The sequence below is a fragment of the Loxodonta africana genome, chromosome 3 (genome assembly GCF_030014295.1).
Source record: "Loxodonta africana isolate mLoxAfr1 chromosome 3, mLoxAfr1.hap2, whole genome shotgun sequence".
Classification (NCBI taxonomy): domain Eukaryota; kingdom Metazoa; phylum Chordata; class Mammalia; order Proboscidea; family Elephantidae; genus Loxodonta; species Loxodonta africana.
In genome coordinates, this window is record NC_087344.1 from 157,595,926 (window position 1) to 157,623,595 (window position 27,670).

Below are 27,670 nucleotides of genomic sequence, written 5' to 3' on the forward strand. Positions count from 1 at the left end.
CAAAATATAATTTTTGACTTGGCAATCTGTCCTCCTCTAGCCTAGGAACTCCACAAGTTCATTGTCATAGTTGGCTCTCTTTCTTCAATGCCTTGCAGAGTTCTCAGCACATGGTAGATGTTCACTAAATGTTTAAAGAATTCTAAAAAAAAAAAAAAAAGGTAATTGTATAATTAATTATAACCTTGAGCAATTACATTTATAAAATAGCATTAAATATACTATGCCACAATGCACATATTTACTCTGTGAGCTAAAATCATTTGCAGGGTTCAAATTAGAATTCTCCTAAGCTGTCTTCCGCTTTGAAAAAAATTTTTTTTCATCTTCTAACAACTCTTACCTATTAGCACAAAACCTTTAAAGGCAGAACAGTCATGTTTTGAAGGAAAAACCCGTTGCCATCCAGTTGCCTCGGACTCATGGCGACCCCATGTGTTGAAGGCTAGAACTACCCCCCAGGATTTTCTGGGCTGCAGCATTTATGGAAGCAGATCACCAGGGTTTTCTTCTGCAGAGCCACTGGGTGGGTTTGAGCCGCCAGCCTTTTGGTTAATAGTCAAGTTCACATCATTTTGAAGGAAATGGGAGTCCTTTTCAGGCAATATCTGTCTTCTGTTTGGAAAACATTTCATCATTGAGTTGGTTTCAGCAGGGCACGAGCCCAGGGCAGGCAGAGGTTGCTGTAGGTCCCGGCATATCCTCAGTGCAGCAGGTTTTCTTGAGCTTCCAAAGCTGTTGCATCACTCCTATTATTCACCATCAGGGTATATTGAAAAATGTAAGCAAGGGGCTTCACTGCATCTCTAATCTCCCAGGCTTCAACCAGCTGAAAACACTTTTTTTCTTTAAAAGAGATTATTGCCCTCTGGTGGCATAAATTTATGGATTCTTACTCTGAACTGTTTCAAAATACCATGCCTAAGATAATTAATTTTGGGCTCATCCAAAGTTTTGATAATAACTATGAGAATAATTAAAAAAAAATATTCCCGGAGAGTCGCTTAAATTGTTCCTAGATAACATTCATTCTGTGTATCTTATGGGTTCTTTGGTATTGGAGTGGGGCACAGGAGTAAGAAAAGACATAGATCAATGGAACAAAACTAAAGTTCTAGAAATAAAACATTACATTTATGGTCAATTGATACCTGACAAAGGTGCTAAGGCAATTTAATAGAAAAAATAGTTTCTTTCAATAAATAGTACTGGATGATTGGACATCCACGTGCAAAGATGACTTTAGATCCTTCCATACACAATAAATTAATGCAAAATGGATCATAGACCTAAATGCAACAGCTAAAACTATAAAATGTCTAGAAGAAACCATAGGTCTAAAATCTTTGTGACCTTGTATTAGGCAAAAAAGGCACAATTTGTAAAAGAAGACATTGATAAACAGACCTGTTCAAAATTGAAATCTTTTGTGCTTCAAAATATGCCATTAAAAAAATGAGGACAAACCACCATCTTAGAGAAAATAAAACCAGAATATTAACAAACTCTTTCAATGCAATAAGACAAACAATCCTATTTTAATAATGAGAAAAATATTTGAATAGATATTTTACCAAAATCATGAATGCCCAATAAGCAGTGATGTTCAACATGATTAGTCATTAGGGAAACTCAGAAAACTCATGAGATACAACTCCATACACACAAAATAGTTATAATAGAAAAAGACAATAAAAAGTGTTGGTGAGGATGTGGAAAAACTGGTACCCTCATACATTGCTTGTGGGAATGTAAAATAGCACAGTCACTTTGGAAAACAGTATGGTGGTTTCTTAAAAAGTTATACATAAATTTACCATATGACCCAGCAATTCCATTCCTAGGCATGTACCCAAGAAAAATGGAAACATTTGTATACAAATGTTCAGAGGAGCATTGTTCATATTGCCAAAAAGTAGAAATGATACAAATATCTATCAGCTGGTGAATGGATAAACCAAACGCGGTATAGCCATACAATGAAATATTTTCAGGAATAAAAAGGAACAAACTTTTGATATTTGCTTCAGCATGGATGAACCTCGAAGACATTAAGCTAAGTGAAAGACACCAGATAAAAAAGACAACATATTGTGTGATTCCATTTATCATACAAATCAAGAGACAGAAGAGATCAGTGGTTGCCTGGGGCTTGGATGGAAATGGAGATTGGCTGCAAATAGGCATCTTTTTGGGGTGATGAATAAAACTGGATTGTGGAATGGTTGTACAATTCTATCAGCTTACAAGTATCATTGAGTTGTACGCTTACAATCGGAAAATTCTCTTACGTAAAGCATGCCTTAATAAAGTGCTATTTAAACAAGCAAACAGCAAAAAATTCACTTACGTCCTTACCACACAGAGATAACTGGTTAACTTTTAGTGCACATTTTTGCCGTGTACGTGTTGTAACAAAAAGTAACTTCTGTGGACGTTTTAAACTGCTTGGTTCATATGCATTATGAATATATTTGTATGTCATTAAACTTTTTATGACACAAAAACTGCACCAGACTTAGTTCACAGAATCATGAATGATAAACCAGGAAAACCATCTTAAAGATCATCTAATCCCTTTGTTTTACCCCTTTTGGGTTTCAGTTTCCTTGTGTGTAAAATGAGGACTAGATGATTTTCTTGGCTCTTTATTGCCGTTTCAACTGCCCTTTCCATATTTTTTTCTATTCCTTTAGCAACGATTACTCCAATCTCCTGGTAATGAAAATCACTAACAACTAAGATTGTGAGCTTATTTTGGGCCAGGTACATAGATTTTCCTCATTTAATTCTTCTAAAGATTCTATCTCTATTTTATGACAAGAAAATTGAGATTTGGTGGGTTTAAGAAATTTGTCTAAAGTCAACCAACATGTAAGGTGCAGGCTCACTCATGATCCATTCCTATAATCTTAATGGGAATGCTATTTGCATGTTGACAGTTTCTTCGTAACCCAAAGGAAATGATAAAAATTTCAGTATCTGGCCAAATGGAAGAAGCCCAGGTTTTACAAAATTATAATCACCCAGAGTTCCTTTTTCTTTTAACTTCACCTCATCCTGTTTTAGGTGTTCCTGACAAAAAAAAAAAAAGTCCACAATAAATTTTGATAATCCACAATGCAGTTAGTCTAAAATTTTGATTAAGTTGAGACCCACTGTGCCAGGAAGAATTAGACCTCAAGAATGCAAAATTGGCTGTTATTTCAGGTTTCACCACTACCTTATGTGATGGCTCTGTAGGTACAGGATTATAAATAGCCTGTGCTTTTACAACATCAATAATAAATTAAATCACTATTTTCAGTCCAGCTGATCCTAGTCCTCAAGTCCCTTAGGCCTATTTCTGCACAAGAATCATTTAAGCAGACTCAGGTCAGATTTTAATGTGACAGAATGAGGTCCAGTGACTGAGGCAATCTGAGCTTGACGATTTCAGAAGCTGGACTAGACTAGGTCTAAGAGACAACAGGCACAGTAATACTATAAGGTTGTTACATAGGTCTATAGTTTGTTCTCTTAAAATCAGTTGGAATAAAAAAAAAAACCCTTTAGGCAAGTTATTCTTAATCTTTCTATAACATTAAGAAACACAAGGATTAGCTAAATCAAAGAATACTCTCTAAACGTGGGAGACTGAAGACAACCAGAAGCCAAAGCTGCTGTACTCTAAATAGCAAGATTTAGTTGTCTATGGGTAGAAAAGAAGGATAAACAAACATTTTTCACTTAAACAACATCTTTATTTGATCTATAATATACAATATTACCTTTAATTTGTAAAAATTACTTATGGAGGACATGACTGGAAACCATTTCAGGTGTGGCCAGTGGGTATCTGATTTAGGAAGCTATACTTACCCATTTATTAATTAGTTTAGGGTAAAATTATATCAGCGAATTTGAGACCAGTGAGATTACAGAATGGCACTTCAACGTCCAAATCCAATAATTAAAATTGGGGATATTTTATTTAATTAATCCAGCAAAAACTAATTCCTTAATTTTCTAAAAAATCTTTTTCCTAATGAAGAGCTGAGATTATCCTCATGGATTTTTCTGGTATGCAATTTGCAGTAGAATTTGGTAGCATTCAGATAGCTGCAAGGCAATTGCAATTGCTCAGAACCCTCTGTATATTAATGTGTTATGTGTGTAGGTATATGTATTTGTGTACTAACACCATGTTCACACTGAGTTGAAAGGACCTGTATAATAACGTGGAGGGAAACCCCTAGGACCTAGAAAGGCAGTCCATTTACAATGTAGAAGAGAGAAAATCTCTGCTTCCTCTACCACTCTGAATACAGGCTTTCCCTTCCTCTAGCATTTCCAAAAATGGTGAAATAATTGATGAATTTCTTGGCGAAAATCTATTCTCTCTCAGAATGATTGGTGCATTGCAATGTATATACGAGTAATATGGTGTCATGTAATTTTATGAGTTCTGCAATTGCTGAGCTCAAAGCAAGTTTTAAATGGATTAGTTGTTAAACAGTGGAAGTATAAGCTTGAGGTTGAAGGATGTTTTATTAAAAAAAAATGATGCACACTGGCATTCTGAAATAACGCCACTGACTTGTAAAGGTGCAGAGGAGAGCTATGCAAGAAAAGGCAAAGGGAGCTCTCCTTTGGATACATCTTTTCTCTGTCCTCCTCAGGTTTAGGCTGCCTTCTGCAGTCTAAAAAAGTAACAGTGGCTACCAAATGGCAAATGAGGCACAAAACCAATTTCCTGTTGCCTAAATATTTTCAAAACAATGGTTTGTATAGCACAAAAGTTAGAAATTCTATCATGTTCTTGCTGTAGGGCTCTAAGTGTACCCGATTTGAGGCATTTCTGCAGCTCCAGAAATCCAGAGTCCTGCTCTAACTTCAATGAGTAGGCAGAGCTTGAAAAGTATACAATATTTTGACCCCATAAAAACCCTTCCTTTTGCATGGGGACTCTGGAATTGTGGCATTAAATAATAAGCAAGGCAAAGACACTGGCTGATAGCGTACCCCAAGAACAAAAATTTTGCTTCTTTCATTATAGCCAGATCACCCTGAAACTTAAACAGACTCTAGAGGAGTTTATCTGTTTTCAAGACAACAAATATATAGCTTTAGGTTACACAAATACATATAACTGCACATATACACCTTATAGAATGAATTCAAACACCTTTAAAAATGAATTATGTAAATCAAAACATAAAGAAATGATACAGAACAAAGATTGCAGGGGCTTAACACAAATTAAGCTTGTCATCAGGGGTCAGCAGGCTTAGCAAACTGCGGCCCTCAAGCCAAATCCAGCAATCTGTTTTTGTAAATAAAGTTTTATTGGAAAAGTTATGTCTACTCATTAACATATTGTTTATGGCTGCTTTCATGTTTCAACAGCAGAATTTAGTAGAAATGTAGACCATATGGGCTGCAAAGCCTAAAATATCTATTATCTGGTCCTTTACAGAAAAGTTTGCTGACCCGTATATCAAAAAGAACATTTCCATCATGATGTCAATGAACTGAGGTAACAGAAGATCATCTTCTCCAATGTTTTTGAACCAGAATAAGTACACTAAAATATCTCCATATTGTATTTGGTAACTCAAATATTCTGCTTAGAATATGTGCAGCCAAACCAGTAACTAACTTAAAACACAGACAGTATTAGAAATCTCTCTGCATATAGTTGTATTTATGTAGATATTTATGTAAAGTGTGGATAAAGACAGGAGCTAGCTAATTTGAGGTCAAGAAAACATCAAGAAAAATAAGAACTCAAAAATACTGTACTAAAAAACCAGACACTAGGGACTATTATTTAGAACTTAGAAATATTTTAGTATATTTTTCTTTATATTTAAAAGCATGAGACTATTATAGGACCCATACCAGAGCAAAAACAATTTACAACTGCAAGTTGTTACTTGTGAATTGTGACAAAAATTTTTTAATATAAAATAACGAGCATTTCTATAAAACATTAATTTTTAATTATGTAAAGTGATATAGCAAAATAAGAATGCTTTATTTCTAAAGTAAATATTTTAGTCCAAGTTGCTTCAGAAATCAACTATTTCTTTGACATTTCCCAAGAGATTTTAGTTATTAACTACAATTATAGTTGTTAGTATTATACAGTAACACATTGATTAAAATATATTATAAACCTTTTCCTCTTTAATGAAATATAAAATCAAGGATTTTGTAACATGATTCACACTGGAAAACATTGCAAATGGTATGAATTACTCTTGTATAGAAAATGCCATTGGAATCACATAAAATGTTCTATCTAATGCTTGAAAGTGCCGAGCACAATGCTTGACACGTATTAGGTACTTCGTGTTTGTTCACTCATTCTCTCATGCACTCATTCAAAGAAATCCAGGCTTCAGGAGAAACTACAAAATGAGGATGGCAAGCATAATCTTTTACCAACAAACACATTGTTTTGACAAAGACTTTGGCAATGGAGAGTGGAGAAGATGCGAGGTTGATGGCCAAAATTTCATGCTGCGTAGGTAAAATCTACCAAGTGAAGCCCTGGGCTGCCCTAGATGACATCATAAAGATTCCAGGCCAACAGTCCACAAAAAGGACACATTCCTTCAATACCCAGGTTTTAGTTTTACATATAAACACCTGCTTAAAGACAGGAATAAGTTCATGTTAGAGAAACAGAACATACACATGCAACCCACCAGAAAGTAAGAACCCCCTGACCAGGGCCTTATTCTCTGTACTAAGACTTCTTTTTGGTTAGGGCTGCATTCTCTTGGTTTTAACAACTGGTTGAGTGATAATTATAGTAACAAAAAAATCAGGGTTGGACCAAAAACGTGTCTCTAAAATGAAGAGAAATAAATGTAGAAGGTAGAGGGTTTTTTCTTTCTTTCTTTTTATGTTCCAACTGATCTGCTCTGCACATTTGTGCCAAAGGCATAAGGTGATGTGTCAGCTCTCTGAAGAGGCACCTGGGAGGGAGCATTTCTGGGCTCTTTGCAAAAGGTCTTAGAAATTCACTAAGTATTTATCCTGAGTAATAAGGTCTGTAAATGCAAAGGCCTGTAAAGAAAAGAAGGAAATAAAAAATCACTTCTTAGAAACTAAGCAGAATACAGGATAAGGATTGAGTTTGGAGGAAATAATTTAAAAATATCACAAAAATAAACATAACACTGGCAAGTCATTTGTAGCTGACCTTAATTGCCTTTGGTATTCAGAGAAGAAAAAATAGAAGCATTGTTATGAGCTCTAGTCTTATCATCACAAGGAAGGTAGGGGGGTAGTGACGAAAACCCTTTCTCTGTCCTCAAATTCTTTGCTTGTACCAGAATTGGTCCTGCTTGGACACTTCTTGCCTTCTCTTAAGCTCCAGTTATCCAAATACAGAGTAGTTGGGAATGGGAGGTTCCGTCTCCTCATCACGTGAGAAGTTCCTGGGGAACATGAAGGCCCTTAGACTCTGCATTCTCCTAAAGCAAAGTGAGGGACAGTTGACTGCCATTAGCACAGGTGCTCTGGGCCTTTGGCAGATGAGTTTTTCACTTTTCTTCAATGACTCATAAGTGGGCTTGTGCTATTTCCAGGAGGAAGGTTAACTTTTTGGGGAGACCCAAACACTTTCCCTTTTTCTTCTGAAGTCATATTGAAGCACTCTACCCTTCTCATTTAAAAAGTTTATTTTTTCAAGTAGTAAAAGATATCACAATTTCAAAATATGTGCTAAAATTTAACTTAATGACATAAAGAATGCAACTGGCTATACACTCTTATTTTCTATATATACTGAAAAAGTTCGGGGTGGCTATCATTTATGGATCATTTATTGAATTGTGTGGATTGTTTCACTATTTGTAGTATAAGATGATCAACCTCAGAAAACACTTAATTATGTTAACTTATTAAATCTTTCCCCAATCCCAATTTAAATCTACTACATGCTAATAGAGGATTAAAAAGAAAAGCTATCAAAATAAGGAAAAAAGACTTCAGAATTCCAAGGTCGGCTACTTGCATAAATATTGTCTCATAAAGTCTTGAAATTCAGAGTAAATATTAGATTAATTATACGTTCCCAACTTTTATTAATGTCAACGGCTGCTGTTTGCATTAACTGAAAGGAGAAAATAAGTGTCCTATGCTGTGACAGAAAATTTATAAGCATTAGATATTTATATTATAGTTCTTGAAAATTTAAGTTCTTCCCCCCACCCCAAATATAAAGAACTAGAAAATTCCTTTAAAAGAAATATCACTGCAAAACCTACCGATGGTAAGGGCAAGTTCCTTAGATATATCCCAAATTACATTTAACATGATTAATTGCACTGCACTTTTATCACTGAAGATTATTTTGAAAGTTTCTGATTAATTCTTTGGAATAATCAATATCCTCAGAGAATATAAAAGTTATATTTATTTTTTACAGATAATATTTTTGAAAAGCTCACTCATCTGATGAGATAATAAATAAAGGATACCCTATCCCCATTCCAGACTTAATAATTTGTAATAGTAATTTGGCTCATCAAGGCAAATCCAGAGCCACAAAATCGTACAGCACGTTTTGCCAAGCCACATAAATAAAGTTGTAAGTTGAGTAACTGTACTAAATTTATAATAAGGTTAAAGTGGATAAAATTTGCTTGGTAGATTTGTTGGTTTGGAAAAAATAATCTCCTACCAACAAAACCAAGGCTTTCTCTTAGTATAGGTTTCAAGGCAACAGACTATGGCATTTTCCCCACTTTTTGTCATGCTACCAACGCTAGACTGAACGACATGCACAAAATCCCAAACGCAAGTTCATAAATAGTGGTTATGATAAAAAGCACTTTTCATGATTCCATATGAAGACAAGAACTTGAGCAGTACTCTTTGTGAGATCATGCTCCCAGAGAAACTTAAATCTAACCAAGAAATTTTAATGAAATAGATTGGGATTTGAAACGGCTGCCAGTTTGGTCATCCAGTGGGGAATCTGAAAATGAGACAGGGATAGGTACTTCTGTTTCTTTTTAAACTCTTCTTGCTGCTGATGCAGTTATACTGTTCTTGTTTGCCTTATTCCATTACTAAAACAGAGGAGAAAGGGATTAAACAATGTGTAAATATTTGATTTGAAAGCTGCTCCATGTGGGAGAAAACAAACATATAATTTGTTCCAAAGGCCATCTCCAACTCCTGCAAGGTGCTCCATATTCCTGGCTTGTTCTTAGAAGTCTGGCCTCCAGACTCCAGGACTCTACAAACCAGGGAGTAATAATCATCTCTCACGTGACCATCATCACATTAAGAATCAAAGCATATCAGGTCCCTGTCCTACACGTACCGGAACATGTTTTGGTCAGGTATAAAATGGAATAATCTCAAAGCTGATGTATCTACAAGTTGAAAAGTCTTACGGGGAAGAGTCACTTTTCACTGTGCCAAGTTGACTTAAGAGGTCCAGGTTTTCAAAAGTGCCCTCTCCAGCGTATTTCTGTAGTGGTCCATGTAAACAAAACAAGTGAGAACGGTCCTTCTGGAGCTGCCTTCATCGAACTGCAGGATTTCCTGAAAGCGTAGTGTTGGCTAAATGTAACACAGGCAGAGGGTGAGCCTCTGTATTAAACACCCAGTGGTCTAAAGGTAAAAGGTCATCACCAGAAAACAGCAGATACAAATATCTGAAAATAAAGGGGGGGGGGGAGGAAAAGCTTCAATTAGTATCCAACAAGAATATCAAATCATCTCAATTATAACAGCAGAGGAAACCAACAACCTCCTCTGAGCAGCTTTGCTAAAAAGACTTCACAGAGCCTCAGTCTGGCATCTTAGTTGCCCAAATGATCTAAAACACAAACACAATATGTTCTACAATGGAAAATCCTGAAGATTCACAACCAGTCATGCTAAAATAGGACAATAAAAAAAAAAAATTTCTACATGCTTATTTGAAACACAAAACAACAATGCTACAAAATAATATAAAACACTCTTTTTGAAAGAAGTTCTTTTAAAAATCATGAATAATATGTTTTGGCTTGAATACAACTAAAAATTAACTCACATTTATTCATAAACACTGAAGGAAATAAGTAATGCATGTTACTTGGACATAGCAAGAACACTTGCACCACTCCTCAGAATACGTTATTATTTTTTTTGCAGTTCTTGGAGCTGGTACTGCAAGCTGTTAAATAAAGGTTTTGAAGGGCTTTGTTAGAAACTTCATGGTTTTATGGGAGATTTAATTATTTATTAATCATTCTTAATGGGTAACAGCACTGTTTATATGAAGGCAAGGATTCTTGACCTCTCCAGCAGCACTTCAAGCCACAATGGTCACTTAGAAATTAAAATGATAGTCAAACACACACAATGATTCTTACCTAAAATCTTGCGCAAATTCTAATCTGAATCCTACCAGGCAGTCATCAAAGTACAAAAAACAACTAGACAGAGCCAGGAAATCTGGGTTCTGACTCTTGACCTTGGCAATGACTGGCTGGGCCTCGAAAAGCCTCAGTGAAGGCCTCAGCGAAGAACTGCTTTCCACTTGTTTTAACCTGTTTGTTTATTTTTAAGATAGGATTATTAATATCTTTTTCAGATTATTGTGATAGCTTTGGATGGTGGCATAAAAACACACAGAACTAAGGTAAATGGGGATTACATAGCAACTTTATTACTGGTAAAGCTGGGCTGGAGAGTAATAAGGCTTCCTATCTCACTCCTTGAGTCTAGACCTTGAGATGTGCTTGGCTCTGATTTATTTACAAGGTTGCAGCCAGAGAGGCTGGAGCCGAAAACAAAAAAACAGAGTGAAACCAAGAACACATGGTTGGACATAGCAGGAGACCCTGCTTGGTGTGTTTACTGTATGGAGATCGGAAGCTGAAGCTCTTGGTGTCCTGGGCACAGACACGTCCAGGAGAACTATGCTCAGTGAAATTGCACACAGTGCCCCTGTCTCTTGGTTAAAAGTGGGCTAGTAGATGTCTAGCTCTCCCCAGTCTCATCACTTGTGGGGAGGAATTAATGAAAGAGTGGAGACAGAAAATGCTAAAGTTTCCTCCAAAATGATTCCTGTCCATAGAGGATGCCATGGAAGTACCTCAAGCAAACAAATGTTATGAAAATTGATAAGGTAATGAATGTCAAAGTTTTAGATAGCAAAAAGTAGTATCATTATTATTTAAAAAAAAAAAGATAAAAACACCAGCTGCCACTGAGTTGATTCCAACTCATAGTGACCCCATACACTTAAGAACAGGACTGTGCTCCGTAGAGTTTTTAATGGCTGATCGTTCAGATCTAGACCACCAGGCCTTTGTTCTGAGGCACCTCTGGGTAGACTTGAGCCTCCAACCTTTCAGTTAGCAGCTGAGCATGTTAGCTGTTTGTACTACCCATGGATTCCATTATCTTTAAAAAAAAAAAAAAAAGATTAAAGCATCCTTTAAATAAAATAATTTTAATTAAATACTACCACAGCGGGCTGAACGTTATTGTTAGCTGCCATGGAGTCGATTCCAGCTCACGGCGACCCCATGTGCGCAGAATGGAACTGTTCCATGGAGTTCTCAGGCTGTGACCTTTTGGAAGCAGACTGCCAGGCCTATCTTCCAAGGTGCCTCGGGGACCTTCTGGCTAGTAGTCAAGTGCTTAACTATTTGCACTGCCCAGGGACCATCGTGTACTGAACAGTGTCTGCCAAAATTCATGTCCACATGGGACCTCAGAATGTGACCTTATTTGGAAATAGCATCATTGCAGATATAATTAGTTAAGGATTCTGAGATGAAATCTTCCTGGACTTAGGATGGGCCTAAATCCAATGACTGGTGTCTTTATAAGAGAACCAAAACTAAAACCAAAGCCATTGCCATCAAGCAGATTCCGACTCATAGCGACCCTATAGGGCGGAGTAGAACTCCCCCATGGAGTTCCCAAGGAGCACCAGGTGGATTCGAACTGTTAACCTTTTGGTTAGCAGCCGTAGCACTTAAGCACTATGCCACCAGGGTTTCCTTATAAGGAGAGGGAAATTTGGACACAGAGACACACAGGGAAGAAGGCCATGTAAGACAGAGACAGAGATTGAAGTCATGCTGCCACAAGCCAAGGAACACCAGGAGTCCCCAGAAGTTGGAAGAGGCAAAGAAGAATTCTCCCGTAGAGCCTTCCAAGGGCTCAATTTTGGGCGTTTGGCTTCTAGAATTGTGAGAGAATAAACTTCTGTTGTTTTAAGCCACCAAGTTTGTGGTAAATTCTTACAGCAGCCCTAAAAACCTAGTACAACTATCATCCCTCCAGGATAGCCTTAAGCACTGCTGCTTGGTCCTGGGGGTTTAAGACTAAGGCTGACAACTTCTCAGAAAGCCAAATAATCCCTACAGAGCGGGAGCTAACATTAAATTTTTTATATACTTAAAAATTTATTAAAAAAAAAAATCAATGTTTAAAACTAGAATAATAAAGCTAACAACTCTTTTAACTTTGGATCATTCATTCAGATGTGGATGTCCATTAAGCTGGTATACTATTACCGATTCAAATTTAAGATTTTATCTAGATTTAAAAAAACAGAATAACATATGAGCAGCTGATATTTGACAAAGGCCCAGTGTCAGTTAATTGGGGAAAAGATAGTCTTTTTAACAAATGGTGCTGGCGTAACTGGATATCCATTTGCAAAAAGATGAAACAGGTCCCATACCTCACACCATGCACAAAAACTAACTCCAAGTGGATCAAAGACCTAAACATAAAGACTAAAACGATAAAGATCATGGAAGAAAAAATAGGGACAACCTTAGGAGCCCTAATACAAGGCATAAACAGAATACAAAACACTACCAAAAATGACGAAGAGAAACCAGATAACTGGGAGCTCCTAAAAATCAAACACCTATGCTCATCTAAAGACTTCACCAAAAGAGTAAAAAGACCACCTACAGACTAGGAAAGGATTTTCAGCTATGACATCTCCGACCAGCGCCTGATCTCTAAAATCTACATGATTCTGTCAAAACTCAACCACAAAAAGACAAACAACCCAATCAAGAAGTGGGCAAAGGATATGAACACGCACTTCACTGAAGAAGATATTCAGGCAGCTAACAGATACATGAGAAAATGCTCTCGATCATTAGCCATTAGAGAAATGCAAATTAAAACTACGATGAGATTCCATTTCACTCCAACAAGGCTGGCATTAATCCAAAAAACACAAAATAATAAATGTTGGAGAGGCTGCGGAGAAATTGGAACTCTTATACACTGCTGGTGGGAATGTAAAATGGTACAACCACTTTGGAAATCTATCTGGCGTTAGCTTAAACAGTTAAAAATAGAACTACCATAAAAAACCCAGAAATCCCACTCCTCAAAATATACCCTAGAGAAATAAGAGCCTTCACACAAACAGATATGTGCACACCCATGTTTATTGCAGCTCTGTTTACAATAGCAAAAAGATGGAAGCAATCAAGGTGTCCATCAACGGATGAATGGTTAAATAAATTGTGGTATATTCACACAATGGAATACCACGCATCGATAAAGAACAGTGACGAATCTGTGAAACATTTCATAACATGGAGGAACCTGGAAGGCATTATGCTGAGCGAAGTTAGTCAGAGGCAAAAGGACAAATATCGTATAAGCCCACGCATCGATAAAGAACAGTGACGAATCTGTGAAACATTTCATAACATGGAGGAACCTGGAAGGCATTATGCTGAGCGAAGTTAGTCAGAGGCAAAAGGACAAATATCGTATAAGCCCACTATTATAAGATCTTGAGAAATAGTATAAACTGAGAAGAACACATTCTTTTGTGGGTACAAGGAGGGGGAGGGAGGGTGGGTGGGAGAGGGTTACTTACTGATCAGTTAGTAGACAAGAACTACTTTAGGTGAAGGGAAGGACAATACTCAGTACATGGGAAGGTCAGCTCAACTGGACAGGACCAAAAGCAAAGAAGTTTTGGGATAAACTGAATGTTTCAAAGGTCAGCGGAGCAAGGGCGGGGGTTTGGGGACCATGGTTTAAGGGGACTTCTAAGTCAACTGGCAAAATAATTCTATTATGGAAACATTCTGCATCCCACTTTGAAATGTGGCATCTGGGGTCTTAAATGCTAACAAGCGGCCATCTAAGATGCATCAATTGGTCTCAACCCACCTGGAGCAAAGGAGAATGAAGAACACCAAGGTCACACGATAACTATGAGCCCAAGAGACAGAAAGGGCCACATGAACCAGAGACCTACATCTTCCTGAGATCAGAAGAACTAGTTCGTGCCCGGCCACAACCGATGACTGCCCTGACAGGGAGCACAACAGAGAACCCCTGAGGGAGCAGGAGATCAGTGGGATGCAGACCCCAAAGTCTCACAAAAAGACCATACTTAATGGTCTGACTGAGACTAGAGGAATCCCGGCGGTCATGATCCCCAAACCTTCTGTTGGCCCAGGACAGGAACCATTCCCGAAGACAACTCATCAAACATGAAAGGGACTGGACAGTGGGTAGGAGAGAGATGCTGATAAAGAGTGAGCTATTTGTATCAGGTGGACATTTGAGACTGTGTTGGCATCTCCTGTCTGGAGGGGGGATGGGAGGATAGAGAGAGTTGGAAGCTGGCAAAATTGTCACGAAAGGAGAGACTGGAAGGGCTGACTCATTAGGGGGAGAGCAAGTGGGAGTATGGAGTCAGGTGTATATAAACTTATATGTGACAGTTTGACTTGATTGGTAAATGTTCACTTGAAGCTCAATAAAAGTTAATTAAAAAAAAAAAAAAAGAATAGCTGGGGATGCCTAGTCTTTTCTATGAAAGCTGAGAAAAGTCTTTAAACTATTAAATTTTTTTCTCTAGTAAGAATTATTTTTCAAAACTATAGTTTAAAAGTCAGAGATAATAGATGACAAAACCCAGAGAAAGATGACAAGACAACACTGACAAAAGCCTGTAGGTATATAAAAAGAAGATGTTTCTAACTACTTCAGTTTTACTAGCTGTTTTTAATGGTTGCTTACTTTTTAGAGATGTTTTTAAATGCTGTTCACTTGCATTCCTTTTATCTTTTTCTTATCTAAAGACCAAGACCTTCAGAGGAGGCAGTGGTGCTAGAACTCATCTCAACAGAGTGCTGGTAAAACGAAATAGAGAAGCTTTACAGAAAGAAATGTCAAACAAATCTGAAGAGAAGCAGAAGGTGCCTACCAAGAGCTGGTAAGGCTAAAGAACCAACCACCACGTTAATGTGTTCTTAGCCTTTAACAGTCGTAATGACTCATTTATTCTTTCTTGAAACCACCAGTGGAAATGTTCAGTGCATTATGGATTAGTGTTACAACTCTAAAAAGGCCTGTATTAAGAATTATATATTTAAGGTTGTTTTAAAAATACTGTGCTTAAAACCTTCATTTCATTTATAGTTCTAATGTCTTCTGCAATGGACTGACAAGAAAGCTATCAAATTAAATTGAAGATACTCAGTGGAAATTCTAAAAGATGATGCATTAAAAACACATAATTAACCTCTTCAAAAGATCTTCCCCTCTGCCCTTCCCCACATCTTTTCTCAAATATTAAAAGCTTCTTGGAGGGAACAAGAGGGTAAGAAAAAAGTTTGAAACAAACATGAATATATTACTAACTCAAATGCTAAATATACATGAATTTTTAAGATAAAATGGAGGAAGCACACATTTTTGTATGTTGTAATGGTTTATTTTATTTAGCCTTTGTCTTCAGATCTAAGGGGGCTGAGAAGAATTAATTTTCCTCTGTATGTAAAGCCTGAGAAAGTTAGAATGATTTTCCCTATAAACAAACCAAAAACCAAACTCGTTGCTGTCAAGTCAATTCTGTCTCACAGCGACCCTATAGGACAGAGTATAACTGCCCCGTAGGGTTTCCAAGGAGTGGCTGGCGCATTCAAATTGCTGACCTTTCGGTTAACAGGGTAACGGCTGAGCTCTTAACCACTGGGCCCCTATAGGGTATAGAACATACCTAAGACTAACATAAACAACAGGTTTATTATCTCATATAACAAAAAGCCCAGAGGCAGATGGTAACAAACAGCAGTGAAACAATTTTGGAGCTCTGAGTTGTGTAATGAAGGATAAATGAAGGGAATTTTTTTTTTTTTTCCTTATGCCAAAAGGGAAAGAGACCTTTTCCCCTCACTCTTTTTTAGACCACTGCCTGGAGAAAACTTGTTAACTGTAAATTCTTCCTCTGTCCTTTTGACATGTATATAAATGTTTTTAAAAGAGAACCAAGCCCCTTACCAACTTTACAACCCAGGGATGTTTTCCTTAAAGGTCTGGAGGCCTTACCTTTGAAATGAAACACCAAGAAAGATAGTATGCATATCTCCCTGTCACAGTGGGAGTTTAGCCTAGGCGCCTTGCTCTAAGCTGTAACTACCAAAAAACAAAAACAAAAAACCAAACCCAGGGCCGTTGAGTCCATTCCGACTCATAGTGACCCTATGGGACAGAGTAGAACTGCCCCATAGAGTTTCTAAAGAAAGCCTGGCGGATTCGAACTGCCGACCCTTTGGTTAGCAGCCATAGCACTTAACCACTACGCCACCAGGGTTGTCATAAAGGAGAAGAGGTTTTATTTTTTCCTTTGGGTAAAGACAATTAACTAACACAGATTGCCCCTCCAATTACTATGTGAATTTATGATGAATGCTGTAGTGCAAATGGTGCTGCCAAGCACTCTTACATGGGGACAAGCTCTCCTTTATCTCGAGAACATGTCTGTAATGGATTGTATCTGCCTGACTATACAGAAAGGCACAATTTCTTCGTCTTTGCAATCTCATCAGCGGACTGCCTGTAATGGAAACTGCAGTCTGATTGACTGTTTACTCAATAATAAAACTATTTCCTTTGTTTTCCACATTTATTATTTTTTTTAATGGAGGGAAATCTCTGAGTTGGCAGAAGATTTTATTTTTAATTTTTCCCCCAATACTCAGCATCTCCATGATTTTCTTGGCTTTCTCATCAGGGTTTCAAGATGCTCCAAGCTTTACGTCTTCACACAAAAAGCTCAAAGACAGGAAGGAATGGGGGCCACCTCTTCCGGTGTGAGTTTATTCTGCCATTTTAGTAGGTGTGTAGTGCTATCTCATTGCAGTTTCAACTTGCACTAAAGATGCTGGACATATTTCACAGGTGTATTTGCCATTCTTATATCTTCTTTTGTCAAGTGTCTATTCTAAAACTTTTACCAGGTTTTAAATTGGGTTGTGTGTTTTCTTATTGCTGAGTCTCGAGAATTCTTTATATATTCTAGATATGTATATTTTGTGAAGATTTCATCTCAGCCTACAGCTTGCCTTTTTATTTTCTTAACAATGTCCTTCAAAAAAACAGAAGATTTAAATTTTGAGCCCAATTGATCAATTTGTTCTTTTACGGTTTATGCTTTTGGTATCATCTAAGAAATTTTTGCCTAGCCCAAGGTCACAAAAATTTTCTCCTAAAAGTTTTATATATTCGGGTCTTAAATTTAGGTCAGTGATTCATTTTGAGTTGATTTTTGTATATTATATAAGTTAGTAAGTATTCAAGGGGGGGCATACAGAAATCCAACTGTTTCAAGTAGTTTTGTTGAAAAGTCTACCCTTTTTGACCACATTGTCTTTCTGTCTTTGCACATTTGTCAAAAATCAGTTGTCCATGTATGTTTTTTCTGGACTTTTTATTCTATTCCATTGATATATCTATCATTACATCACCATCTTACTGTTTTGATTATTATAGCTTTATCACAACTACTGAAATCAGCTAGTGTTATCTTCCAACTTTGTTCTTTTTCAAACGTGTTTTGGTTATTTTAGGTTCTTTACATTTCCATATGAAATTTACAAACAGTTTGTCAATTTCTATAAAAAAAAATCCTATTGAGATTACACTGAATCTATAGATCAATTTGAAAAGAATAAACATCTTGAGAATACTGAGTCTTCAGAACCATGAACAAGATCTATTTCTCCTTTTATTTTGGTCTTCTTTCTCTTAGCAATGTTTTCCAGTTTTGTGTACAGTCCTTTCACATGTTTTGTCATGATTTATCTCTAAATACTTCATATTTTTGATGCTATATATATGTTTCAATTTTTGTTAATTAGTAGTATGTAAATTGATTTTGGTATGTACCTGCAACGTTGCAAAATTTACTTATTAGTTCCAGTAGTTTTTTTGTAAATTCCATAGGATTTTCTACATAGATAATCATGTCATCTATGAAAAAAGACAGTTTTACTTCTTCCTTTCCGGTCTGGGTATCTTTTATTTTTTTCCTGCCTGGCTGCACTGGCTAGAAGTTCCAATACAATCTTGAATAGAAGGATGAGAGCAGACATATTTGTCTTTTTCTTGATCTCATGAGGAAAGCATTCAGTAGGATGTTACCTGTAGGATTTTCATAGATGCCCTTAATCAGGTTGAGAAAGTTCCCTTCTATCATATTTTTACGCAAATAACACGTACTTTGTGTTTGGTGGCTGTGCCCACTCCCTGTGAGATACTTTCATAAGCACACTACGCTTTTTTTTTTTTTTTTTAATAGCAACACGTGGAAGAGGGTTGGAATGGTGGTGCTTGTGAGGGTGCCTCGTGGGGGGAGGGCACGGCTGGCAAACAAAAGCAGAAGGTGTGCGCTATTTGCGTAAAAATACGGTATCCCAGTTTCTTGAGAGTGTCTATCAGAAATAGACATTGGATTTTGTCAATGGCTTTTCTGTGTCTTTTGAGATAATCATATGATTTTCTTTTCTAGTTCACTGACTTATTTTAAAATGTTAAACCAATAGTTCACATCTGGGATAAACCCACTTGGTCACAGTATATTATCCATCTACTATGCTGTTGGATTTGATTTGCTAAAATTTGGTTTAAATATTTTACATTTGTGCTCATGAGGGATATTGGTTTTGTTTCTGGTGAGAACTCTGCTGTCATCCTTATATTTGCTCCTCTATGCATAACTGTCTTTTTCCTCTGATTGCTTTTCAGGTTTTTTTTTTAATAACTGGTTTTGAGCAATTTGACTATGATGGGGTGTGGTGAAGTTTTCTTCATATTTTTTGTGCTCTGGGCCTGCTGAGTGTCTTGGATTTGTGGGTGCATAGTTTACACTGTTTGGGAAAATTCTGGCCATCATTTCTTCAATTTTTTTTGTCCCTCCTCTCTGTCCTCTTCTTTGAAGACTCCAATTTCATAAATATGATAAGCCACTTGATGTTGTCCCACAGCTCAATAATTTTCTGTTCATTTTTTTTTTAATTCTTTTTCTTCTTGTTTTATTTTGGATAGTTTTCTATTGCTATGTCTTCAAGTTCACCAGTATTTTTTTTTTTTTTTTTGCTGTGTCTAAATCTGCAATTAATCCTATTCAGTGTATTTTTCAACTCATACATCTTAGTTTTCACTTCTAGAAGTTCAGATTGGGTTTTTATATTTTCCACGTCTCTACTGAATTTTCTGAACATATGGAATATAATTATAATAACCATTTTAATGTCCTTGATGGCTAATTCTAATATCCATATTGGTTCTCATGTGATTGAGATTATTCTCTCATTGGTCATGCTTCCCTGCCTCTTTGCATGTCTAGTAATCTTTGATTGGATGCCAGACACTGTGAATTGTACCTTGTTGGGTGCTGTATATTCCTATTTCTATAAATCTTAGTTGAGCTTTGTTCAGGGATGCAGTTCAGTTACTTGGAAACAGTTTGATCCTTTCAAGTGTTGCTTTCATGATTTTTAAATGTAAGTCCAAAGCAGTACTCAGTCTAGGGATGTTTATTCCACACTACTGAGGCAAGACCATCCTGAGTACTCTATCCAGTGCCCTGTGAATGATGAGTTTTTCCAGTTTAGTTGGTGGGAACAGGCACCGATCCTGGCCCTATGTGAGCACTGGAAACTCTTCCCTCTAACTCTCTTGGATGGTTCTTTCCCCTGCTTCATGTAGTTTCCTAACTGCGTGTGCTGATCAGTACTCTGGTGAATAAGGTGAATAATAGCTGACATTAAATGAACTGATCTTTAATTTCCTCAATATAATTTTTCCTGTCTTTAAAATTATATATTTCCTATTCTGCTAAGTTTCTCTCCATCATCTGTAAAAGAATATTTAATATTGATTGCAAAATTACATATGTAGTAGTATTGTGATAGGAAATTTCTTTGGAACCTCACAGTAGTTTACAATAATTTGAAATAACATGTTACTTTTCTCCCCTTGAAGTTTCCGTTTCCTCTTACTTATACTTGTTTTCTTTAATTATATTCCACACAGAAGCTATGGAGGTTGGTAGAGAGGATGGAGTTAAAGTGTGGGCACTTTGCATTTTATCTCGCGATTCCCTTTTTAGCATGCCACTGCTTCTCTGATTTTGATCCCAAAATCTTACCTCCTCCTACTTCCCTAACGGATACTTTTCAGTCAGGCTAGTTTTCTTACCGTCTTTTGAAAAGGTAACATTTATTTTCTCAAGCTAGATCCTTCTTTTCATAAAACAACTTTGTGCTTTAAACGCACTGCCGTTGAATCAATTCCAACTTATAGCGGCTCTATAGGACAGAGTAGAACTGCCCCATAGAGTTTCCAAGGAGTGGCCGGTGGATTCGAACTGTCCACCTTTTGGTTAGCAGCCATAGGTCTTAGCCACTATGCTACCAGGGTTTCTGCTTTAGCTCACCTATTAAAATCTTATGTATCATTTAGCAACGTTTCAATCTTTCTTCATGACTACTCTGTTATTGTTGGGTACCGGTTACGACTCATGGCGACCCCATGTGACAAAGTAGAAATGCTGCATAGGATTTTCTTGGCTGTAATCTTTATGGAAGCAGATTGTCAGGTCTTTCTCCCACAAAACTGCTAGATGGGTTTGAAATGCCAATCTTTTGATTAGCAGCCGAGTGCTTCACCAATGAGTTACCAGGGCTTCTTATGCTAGTGGCACCAAAATTCCTTTCTCTAAACTTCTACAACATTCATATTCCACCTTATACAATTTAGCACTGGACCATATATATATACTTTGGACTTTCATAAATTTTTATATGCCTACAAGTGAGAGATTTCTTAACTAGGCTGCAAGCTCCTCATGGGTAGAGTATATATGTCTCATATGCTCTAGTTTCGAACAGTACAATTCTGAGAAGAGACCTGTTGCCATCAAGTCGATTCTGTAGGACAGAGTAGAACTGCCTCATAGGGTTTCTAAGGCTGTAATCTTTTTTAAAATTGTACTTTAAATGAAGGTTTACAGAACAAACTTGTTTCTCATTAAATAGTACACATATGGTTTCGTGGCACTGGTTAACAACCCCACGACATGTCAACACTCTCCCTTCTCAACCTTGAATTCCCTATTACCAGCTTTCTGGTCCCTCCTGCCTTCTAATCCTTGCCCCCGGGCTGGTGTGCCCCTTTAGTCTCATTTTGTGTTATGAGCTGGTTCAATCTTTGGCTGAAGGGTGAACCTCAGGAGTGACTTCATTACTGAGGTGAAAGGGTGTCTGGAGGCCATACTCTCAGGGTTTCTCCAGGCTTTGTCAGGCCAGCAAGTCTGGTCTTCCTTTTTGAGTTAGAATTTTGTTCTACATTTTTCTCCAGCTCTGTCTGGGATTCTCGATTGTGATCCCTGTCAGAGGAGTCAGTGGTGGTAGCTGGGCACCATCTGGTGGTACTGGACTCAGTCTGGTGGAGGCCATGGTAGGTGTGGTCCATTAGTCCTTTGAACTAATCTTTTCCTTGTGTCTTTAGTTTTCTTCATTCTTCCTTGCTCCTGAAGGGATGAGACCAGTGGAGTATCCTAGATGGCTCCTCACAGGCTTTTAAGACCCCAGACACTACTCACCAAAGTAGAGTGAAGAACATTTTCTTTATAAACTATGTTATGCCAATTGAGCTAGGTATTTCCTGAGACCATGGTCCCCACAGCCCTCAGCCCAGCAATTCAGTCCCTCATGGAGTTTGGATCTGTCTACGGAGCTTCCATGACCTTGCCAAGGCTGTAATCTTTACAGAAACAGATTGCCACATCTTTCTCCCATGGAGGTGGCTAGCGGGTTTGAATCGCCAACCTTTCAGTTAGCAGCTGATTGCCACCAGGGCTTCTTTCTGAGAAGACAGTAGGTACTTAATAAATATTAAGTTGACTTAAGTGTGCAAATCAACCTCAGGGGTGAGTGGGCAGAAGACAGCAGAAAACAGGGAACTTGATGTTGCTTTTATCCAGCTGAAAAAATTGCCTTCTCTCAAAAAGGACATCATATTTAGTAAAGAGGAGGGTGAGGGCAAATGAGGGAAATGAGATGGATTGACACAATAGCCACAATAATGAACTCAAACATACCAACAATCATGAATATGGCACAGGATCAGGCAACATTTCATTCTGTTATACATAAGGTCGCCATGAGTCAGAGCTGACTCAACGGCAACTAACAAGAAGGAGAAGCACAGCATGGTAGGACATTAACTTCAGGATTCTGTTACAGACAAAATAAAAGGCAAAAGGAAGGGAACGGTGGCTTTGTTTTTCATTCTTCCCTCGAACTATGTTTTTCTTGTCTAAGGATCCCCACACTCGACCATCTCATTGACTCCTCCCTCTCTGCCCTGAAGATATTACTTAGGCATCTGCACTTACAAACTTAAAAGTGTCACTACTACTGATGTTTTGTTGATAAAACCATTACTTGTCTTTGAAGCTACTTCAAAACCTTGTTCTTTAGAAAATTGGCTTTATCTGATAACTGGCTCACTGTGCATTCATTTGCTTATACTGAGGGTGCCTCCACAGGCAGGCAAACTAAGATAACAGTAACTGTGAAAAAGAGAACTGTTGTTGTTGTCAGGTGTTCAGTCAATACATAGCGACCCTATGTACAACAGAATGAAACACTGTTTGGTCCTGTGCCATCCTCACAATTGTGGCCATGTTTGAGCTCATTGTTGCAGCCACATTTCAGTCCTCTTCTTGAGGGTCTTCCTCTTTTTCACTGACCCTCTACTTTACCAAGCATGATATTCTTCTCCAGGGAACTAGAGTCTACTAAAGAATATAATGATAATAATTTGCTAATATTTTCCCCCATTATTTTATTATAAAAATTTTTAAACATACAAAAACGTTGGAAGAATTTTACAGCGGAACTCATGTATATTTAGCTCCTAGATGCTACAATTAACATTTTGATACATTTGCTTTATCACAGATCTATTATTCTATTCAGAAACCCTAGTGGGGTAGTGGGTAAGAGCTATGGCTGCTAACCAAAAGGTCAGCAGTTTGAATCCACCAGGTGCTCCTCAGAAATTGTATGGGGCAGTCCTACTCTGTCCCATAGGGTCGCTATGAGTCGGAGTCAACTCGACAGCAACAGGTTTGGTTTTTTTTTTTTTTTTGGTTATTATTCTATTCATGTATTACTAGCTTTCGTTTTAATAGTATTTTCCCTCAGAAAAAGCAAATAATTAGCAAATTCAGCTAATTATAAAGAAAAACTTAATGAAATCATTTGCAAAAGCAGAATTAGAAGTCTCATAGGAATTTTTTTAAAAACCTGGACAAACTAAGGATAATAAATTGCAGGCAACAATACTTACTTGAGTTTTGAAAGGAAGACTGTTGCTAAAAATTTTAGCTACTTAGTTTGTTCCACCTTTGCCATTTCTGCTTTAAGAAGCACCAGATTAAAAACATTTAGAATTTTATTTAATTATGGCAAATTATTTGGTAATTAATTTTTTATTTGATAATAGCAAATTAGATGAAGTTATTTACTTTTAAGGCAAGAACTTAAAAATTCCCAGAGAGAAAAAAAAATCAGAGCAAGACATTTAAATGTAATCAAATGGCAAACAAACTATGAATTCCTTCTCTTTCTGATCTTTTTTAAAAACATGATTAATAGACCATCAAAAAGTGAATGGAAAAACAAAGTGTAGTATATCCATACAAGAGAATACTACTTATCAACAGAAAGACATGAATGATATATGCAATAATACGGATGAATCTCAAAAACATTATGCTGAAAAAGAAATCAGACACAAAATAACTACATACTGCATGATTCAGTTTATATGAAATTCTAGAACCTATTTTTTTTTTTTGGAAACAGAAAGCAGATAGGAAAGCAGATAGGAGTTTCGGGTAGGGAGGAACTGACTGCAAAGGGGCTAGGACGGAAATGTTCCATATCTTAACAGGGTGGTTTGCTAAAACAGATAAAATGGTACACTTAAATTACCTTAATAAAGCTGATCTAAAATAAAAAGAGTAATGGAAAAGGACCTGTAATAATAATAGTGTTCTTGCTACATAAATACAATTTGGGTTGTAGCTCCCTCTACTGTAGCAAAAAAAATTGGCACTCAAACTGGGGGAAAAAAAAAATGCTTATATAAAATAGTGCAAGTGAAAATCACTGTGTGTGTGTGTAAGCGTACACAAAACCCAGTGTCTAATATTTGGATCGCACTGTGATAGGACTGTTAAGAGGGATTTAAAAAATGTGTACACCATGGTTCTGATCCTGAGGTGCCCCTATTTGAGAAGACCAGACTACATACACAGCCCTGGTGGCACTGTGGTTAAGAGCTTGGTTGGCAGTTTGAATTTACCAGCTGCTCCTTGGAATCCCAAAGGGGCAGTTCTGCTCTGTCCTATAGGGTTGGTATGTGTCAGAATCAACTGGATAGCAATGGGTTTGGTTTGGTTTTTCAGACTACATAAATATAGCAGTTATGCAATGCTTTGCCTACCTGACCATCTGATGTGCTAGCTTGTCAGCTTAGGTAATTTCTTGATTCTCAATTGGTTTACTGAGCCATGAGCATCAATGGTTTTCAAAGTGTGGTTCCTCAGACCAGCAGCATCAGTAGCTCCTGGGAACTTGCCAGAAATGCAAATTCTCAGGCCCCACTCTAGACTTCCTGATCAGAAAACTCTGGGGATGGAGCGCAGAAATCTGTTTTAAGAAATCTTCCAGGTGACTCTGATGCACGCTCAAGTTTAAGAACCACGGCCCCAGGTTTACCAGCTTTGTGTAACTTCTAATACCAGTTCGTTTGCACATTTTTTGCTTTCCTCTTTCATGTGGCCATCTGAACCTTTGACTCCCTTGTGAAAACGATCCACTGCCCTGTCTCTTCCAGTTTTCACATCTTGCCTTGGTCCTTCTTGCTTTACCAACTCCATGAACCATTATTAGCCACTTCCTGGCACTAACTGAATTCTGAGATCAAGGCCTGAGCCCCAGCCAGAACATAACAGAGGTCTACTATTTTTTTCACCCTACTCACTCCCACTTTCGAAAGATATTGTTTTCCAGCTGTGTCTCTTTAGAATCAAAAGTTTCAACTCCTTATTCAACAAATATTTATTATTGAAACACCTATGTCTGGCTCCAATAACTAAAACATACAAAAATGACCTCCCTCAGGGGGTTACATTCTAGATGGGGAATGACTAAGGAAATTATATGGTGTTAGAAGATAAGTGATACAAGGGAAAGTAAAGCTGAGAAAGATGATAGTGAGCAGTTTGAAATTTTATACAGGATGATCATGGAATGTCTCAAAAAATACAGTTGGATATGATAAAATGATATAATTAAAAACTACTTAAGAATGATCAGGTAGAGATGTAAAAGCCAACTTTTTTTTCTCACATAACACAAGCTAAAGATCTATATAATAAATGAACACATATTTATTGAGCTCCTTGTATACTGTGTGCTAGGTGCTGGGAGACCAGAGCAGTTAAAAGGAAAAGTCCTTGCTTTTATGAAGCCGTATGCTGTAAAGAGAATTAAAGCACTGGGACTGGTGGTGGTGGGGGTGTGGTTGCGCTGCTATTTATTGGCCTGGATAACCTCTAAATATTTTTTCAGCTCCAGAAATTTCTTTTGATTCTAGACACAAAGACAGCAACTCAACTTTAGGTTGGAAAATATGGTTGCAGCTTATTAATTTTTTTTCTGATTATAAAAGCATAAACAAAAGTATTTTAAAAAGTCAAATAACACAAGCTAAACCGCAGTGCACATTTTGATGTTAAAATATATATTAACGCATTCATCTATGATTTATATATGTATGTGCACTTAACAGCTTACTTAATATTATATTCTGAAAATTTCCCCATGTTATTAAAAATATCTATAAAAATGCAACTGCTACTGGCTACATAATGTCCATTGTATGGATGTGCCATAATTTATAACCATTCATCTATTATTGAACACATAACAAGAACAATTTCTCCCCCAGAGATTCTGATGCCACTGAAAGCAGAGATACACTGAATTAAACTTGGTCTTAATTTTAGGGTATATCTCTTTCCTTTGACAACAAATATTGAAAAGACTGTTTTTAACTCACTTGTGATTTCTCTTAGGTATTTTAGTGTCTGATATACATGAACTCAGAAAAGCTGGTTAAAATGCATCAATTTATAAGACTTCCAAGTAAAGCAAGAGAATTGAGCTGAGATTCAATGAAAGCCTAATTATACCTAGATGAAGGAATGTACAGACTGAGGTAGAGATATAAAATAATATACTTCTTCAAAGATTTTGTAAAAAGGAATTGGTTTACAATAGTAAATGGTACAAACTGATAGAATTATAGAGAATCCAAATGGGAGATACTCATTTAACAATTAAAGGGCTGCTCCAGGGAAACTATGAATCTTGGTGTTCTATCAGCTATTTTCCTTGAATTCTTTTAGTTTAATGGGCTTTTGATCAACTGTTTTTTCACTAAAACCAATACACAGGCAATTTTGGAAGAAAGCAAACCCATTATCAAAGGATTTATTTCTCCTTCTTGCAAAGGGAGAAATGTGGAGAGTGCTATTATTTACCGTTTCTTATAAAGCAATCCAGACTCCAAAGGAAAGTCTTTAAGCAATTTCACATGTTAACTGAAAGCTATTCACAGCTTTTCTTTCCTTGCACAAATCCTCCCCCAAACCTAAAAACTGCACTGACTTGTACTTTAAGTGACTTTAAGTACTTAAAATCTCTACCAACTGTCTAGATTTTCTCTCAAAATATTTAGATATAAACATTTCATAAATTTAATCTTCAAAAAGTCTCTCCCAGAGCCTTCGGTCCTGTTCACCCTGGATGGTTGCCCTCTTAACCATTCTCTTTGGCTCGCTCTCTGTCCTCCATGTCTTTGCTTTTGGTTTAGAACCATTTTTTGGTGGAGAACATCTTCCAAAAGCATAATAGAAAGAGTGCATGGGAGTAGATTTCTGAGACCTAAAATAGTTAAAAACTTATAATTCAAGGCTGGAATTAATTTTCTCTCATAATTCTAAAGGAGTTGCTCTGCTGCTTCTGGCGTTCACTGTTGCTCTTGAAAAGTCCAAAGCCATTGTGATTCCTGATCCTTTTTACAAGAATTTTTCTTCTCTTCGGAAGCTGTTGGATCTTTTCTTTACTCCAGGGGTTCTGACATTCCATGGCAAAGGGCTGCGGTGGGCCTGTTTCCATCTGCTGTGCTGGGACCTTATTTCTGTCAATCTTGAACTCACATCCTTCAGTTCTGGGTCATTTCCTTGAATTGCTTTGATGATTCTTTCTCCTACACCTTTCTCTTTGTGGAACTCCTT

The 27,670-nt window shown here is 37.1% G+C and overlaps 1 protein-coding gene across 1 annotated transcript in view; it reads right to left on the minus strand.

Annotated features, from left to right (window-relative positions):
* Positions 1-231: 231 nt before the first annotated feature.
* Positions 232-27,670, minus strand: part of MAN1A2 (mannosidase alpha class 1A member 2) — a 236,028-nt gene continuing 208,589 nt past the window's right edge. Inside the window, exon 13 of the mRNA XM_064282369.1 lies at positions 232-9,665. Within this exon, the coding sequence (XP_064138439.1) occupies positions 9,533-9,665 (133 nt within the window). The 3' untranslated portion in view covers positions 232-9,532. The remainder of the gene's footprint in view (positions 9,666-27,670) is intronic.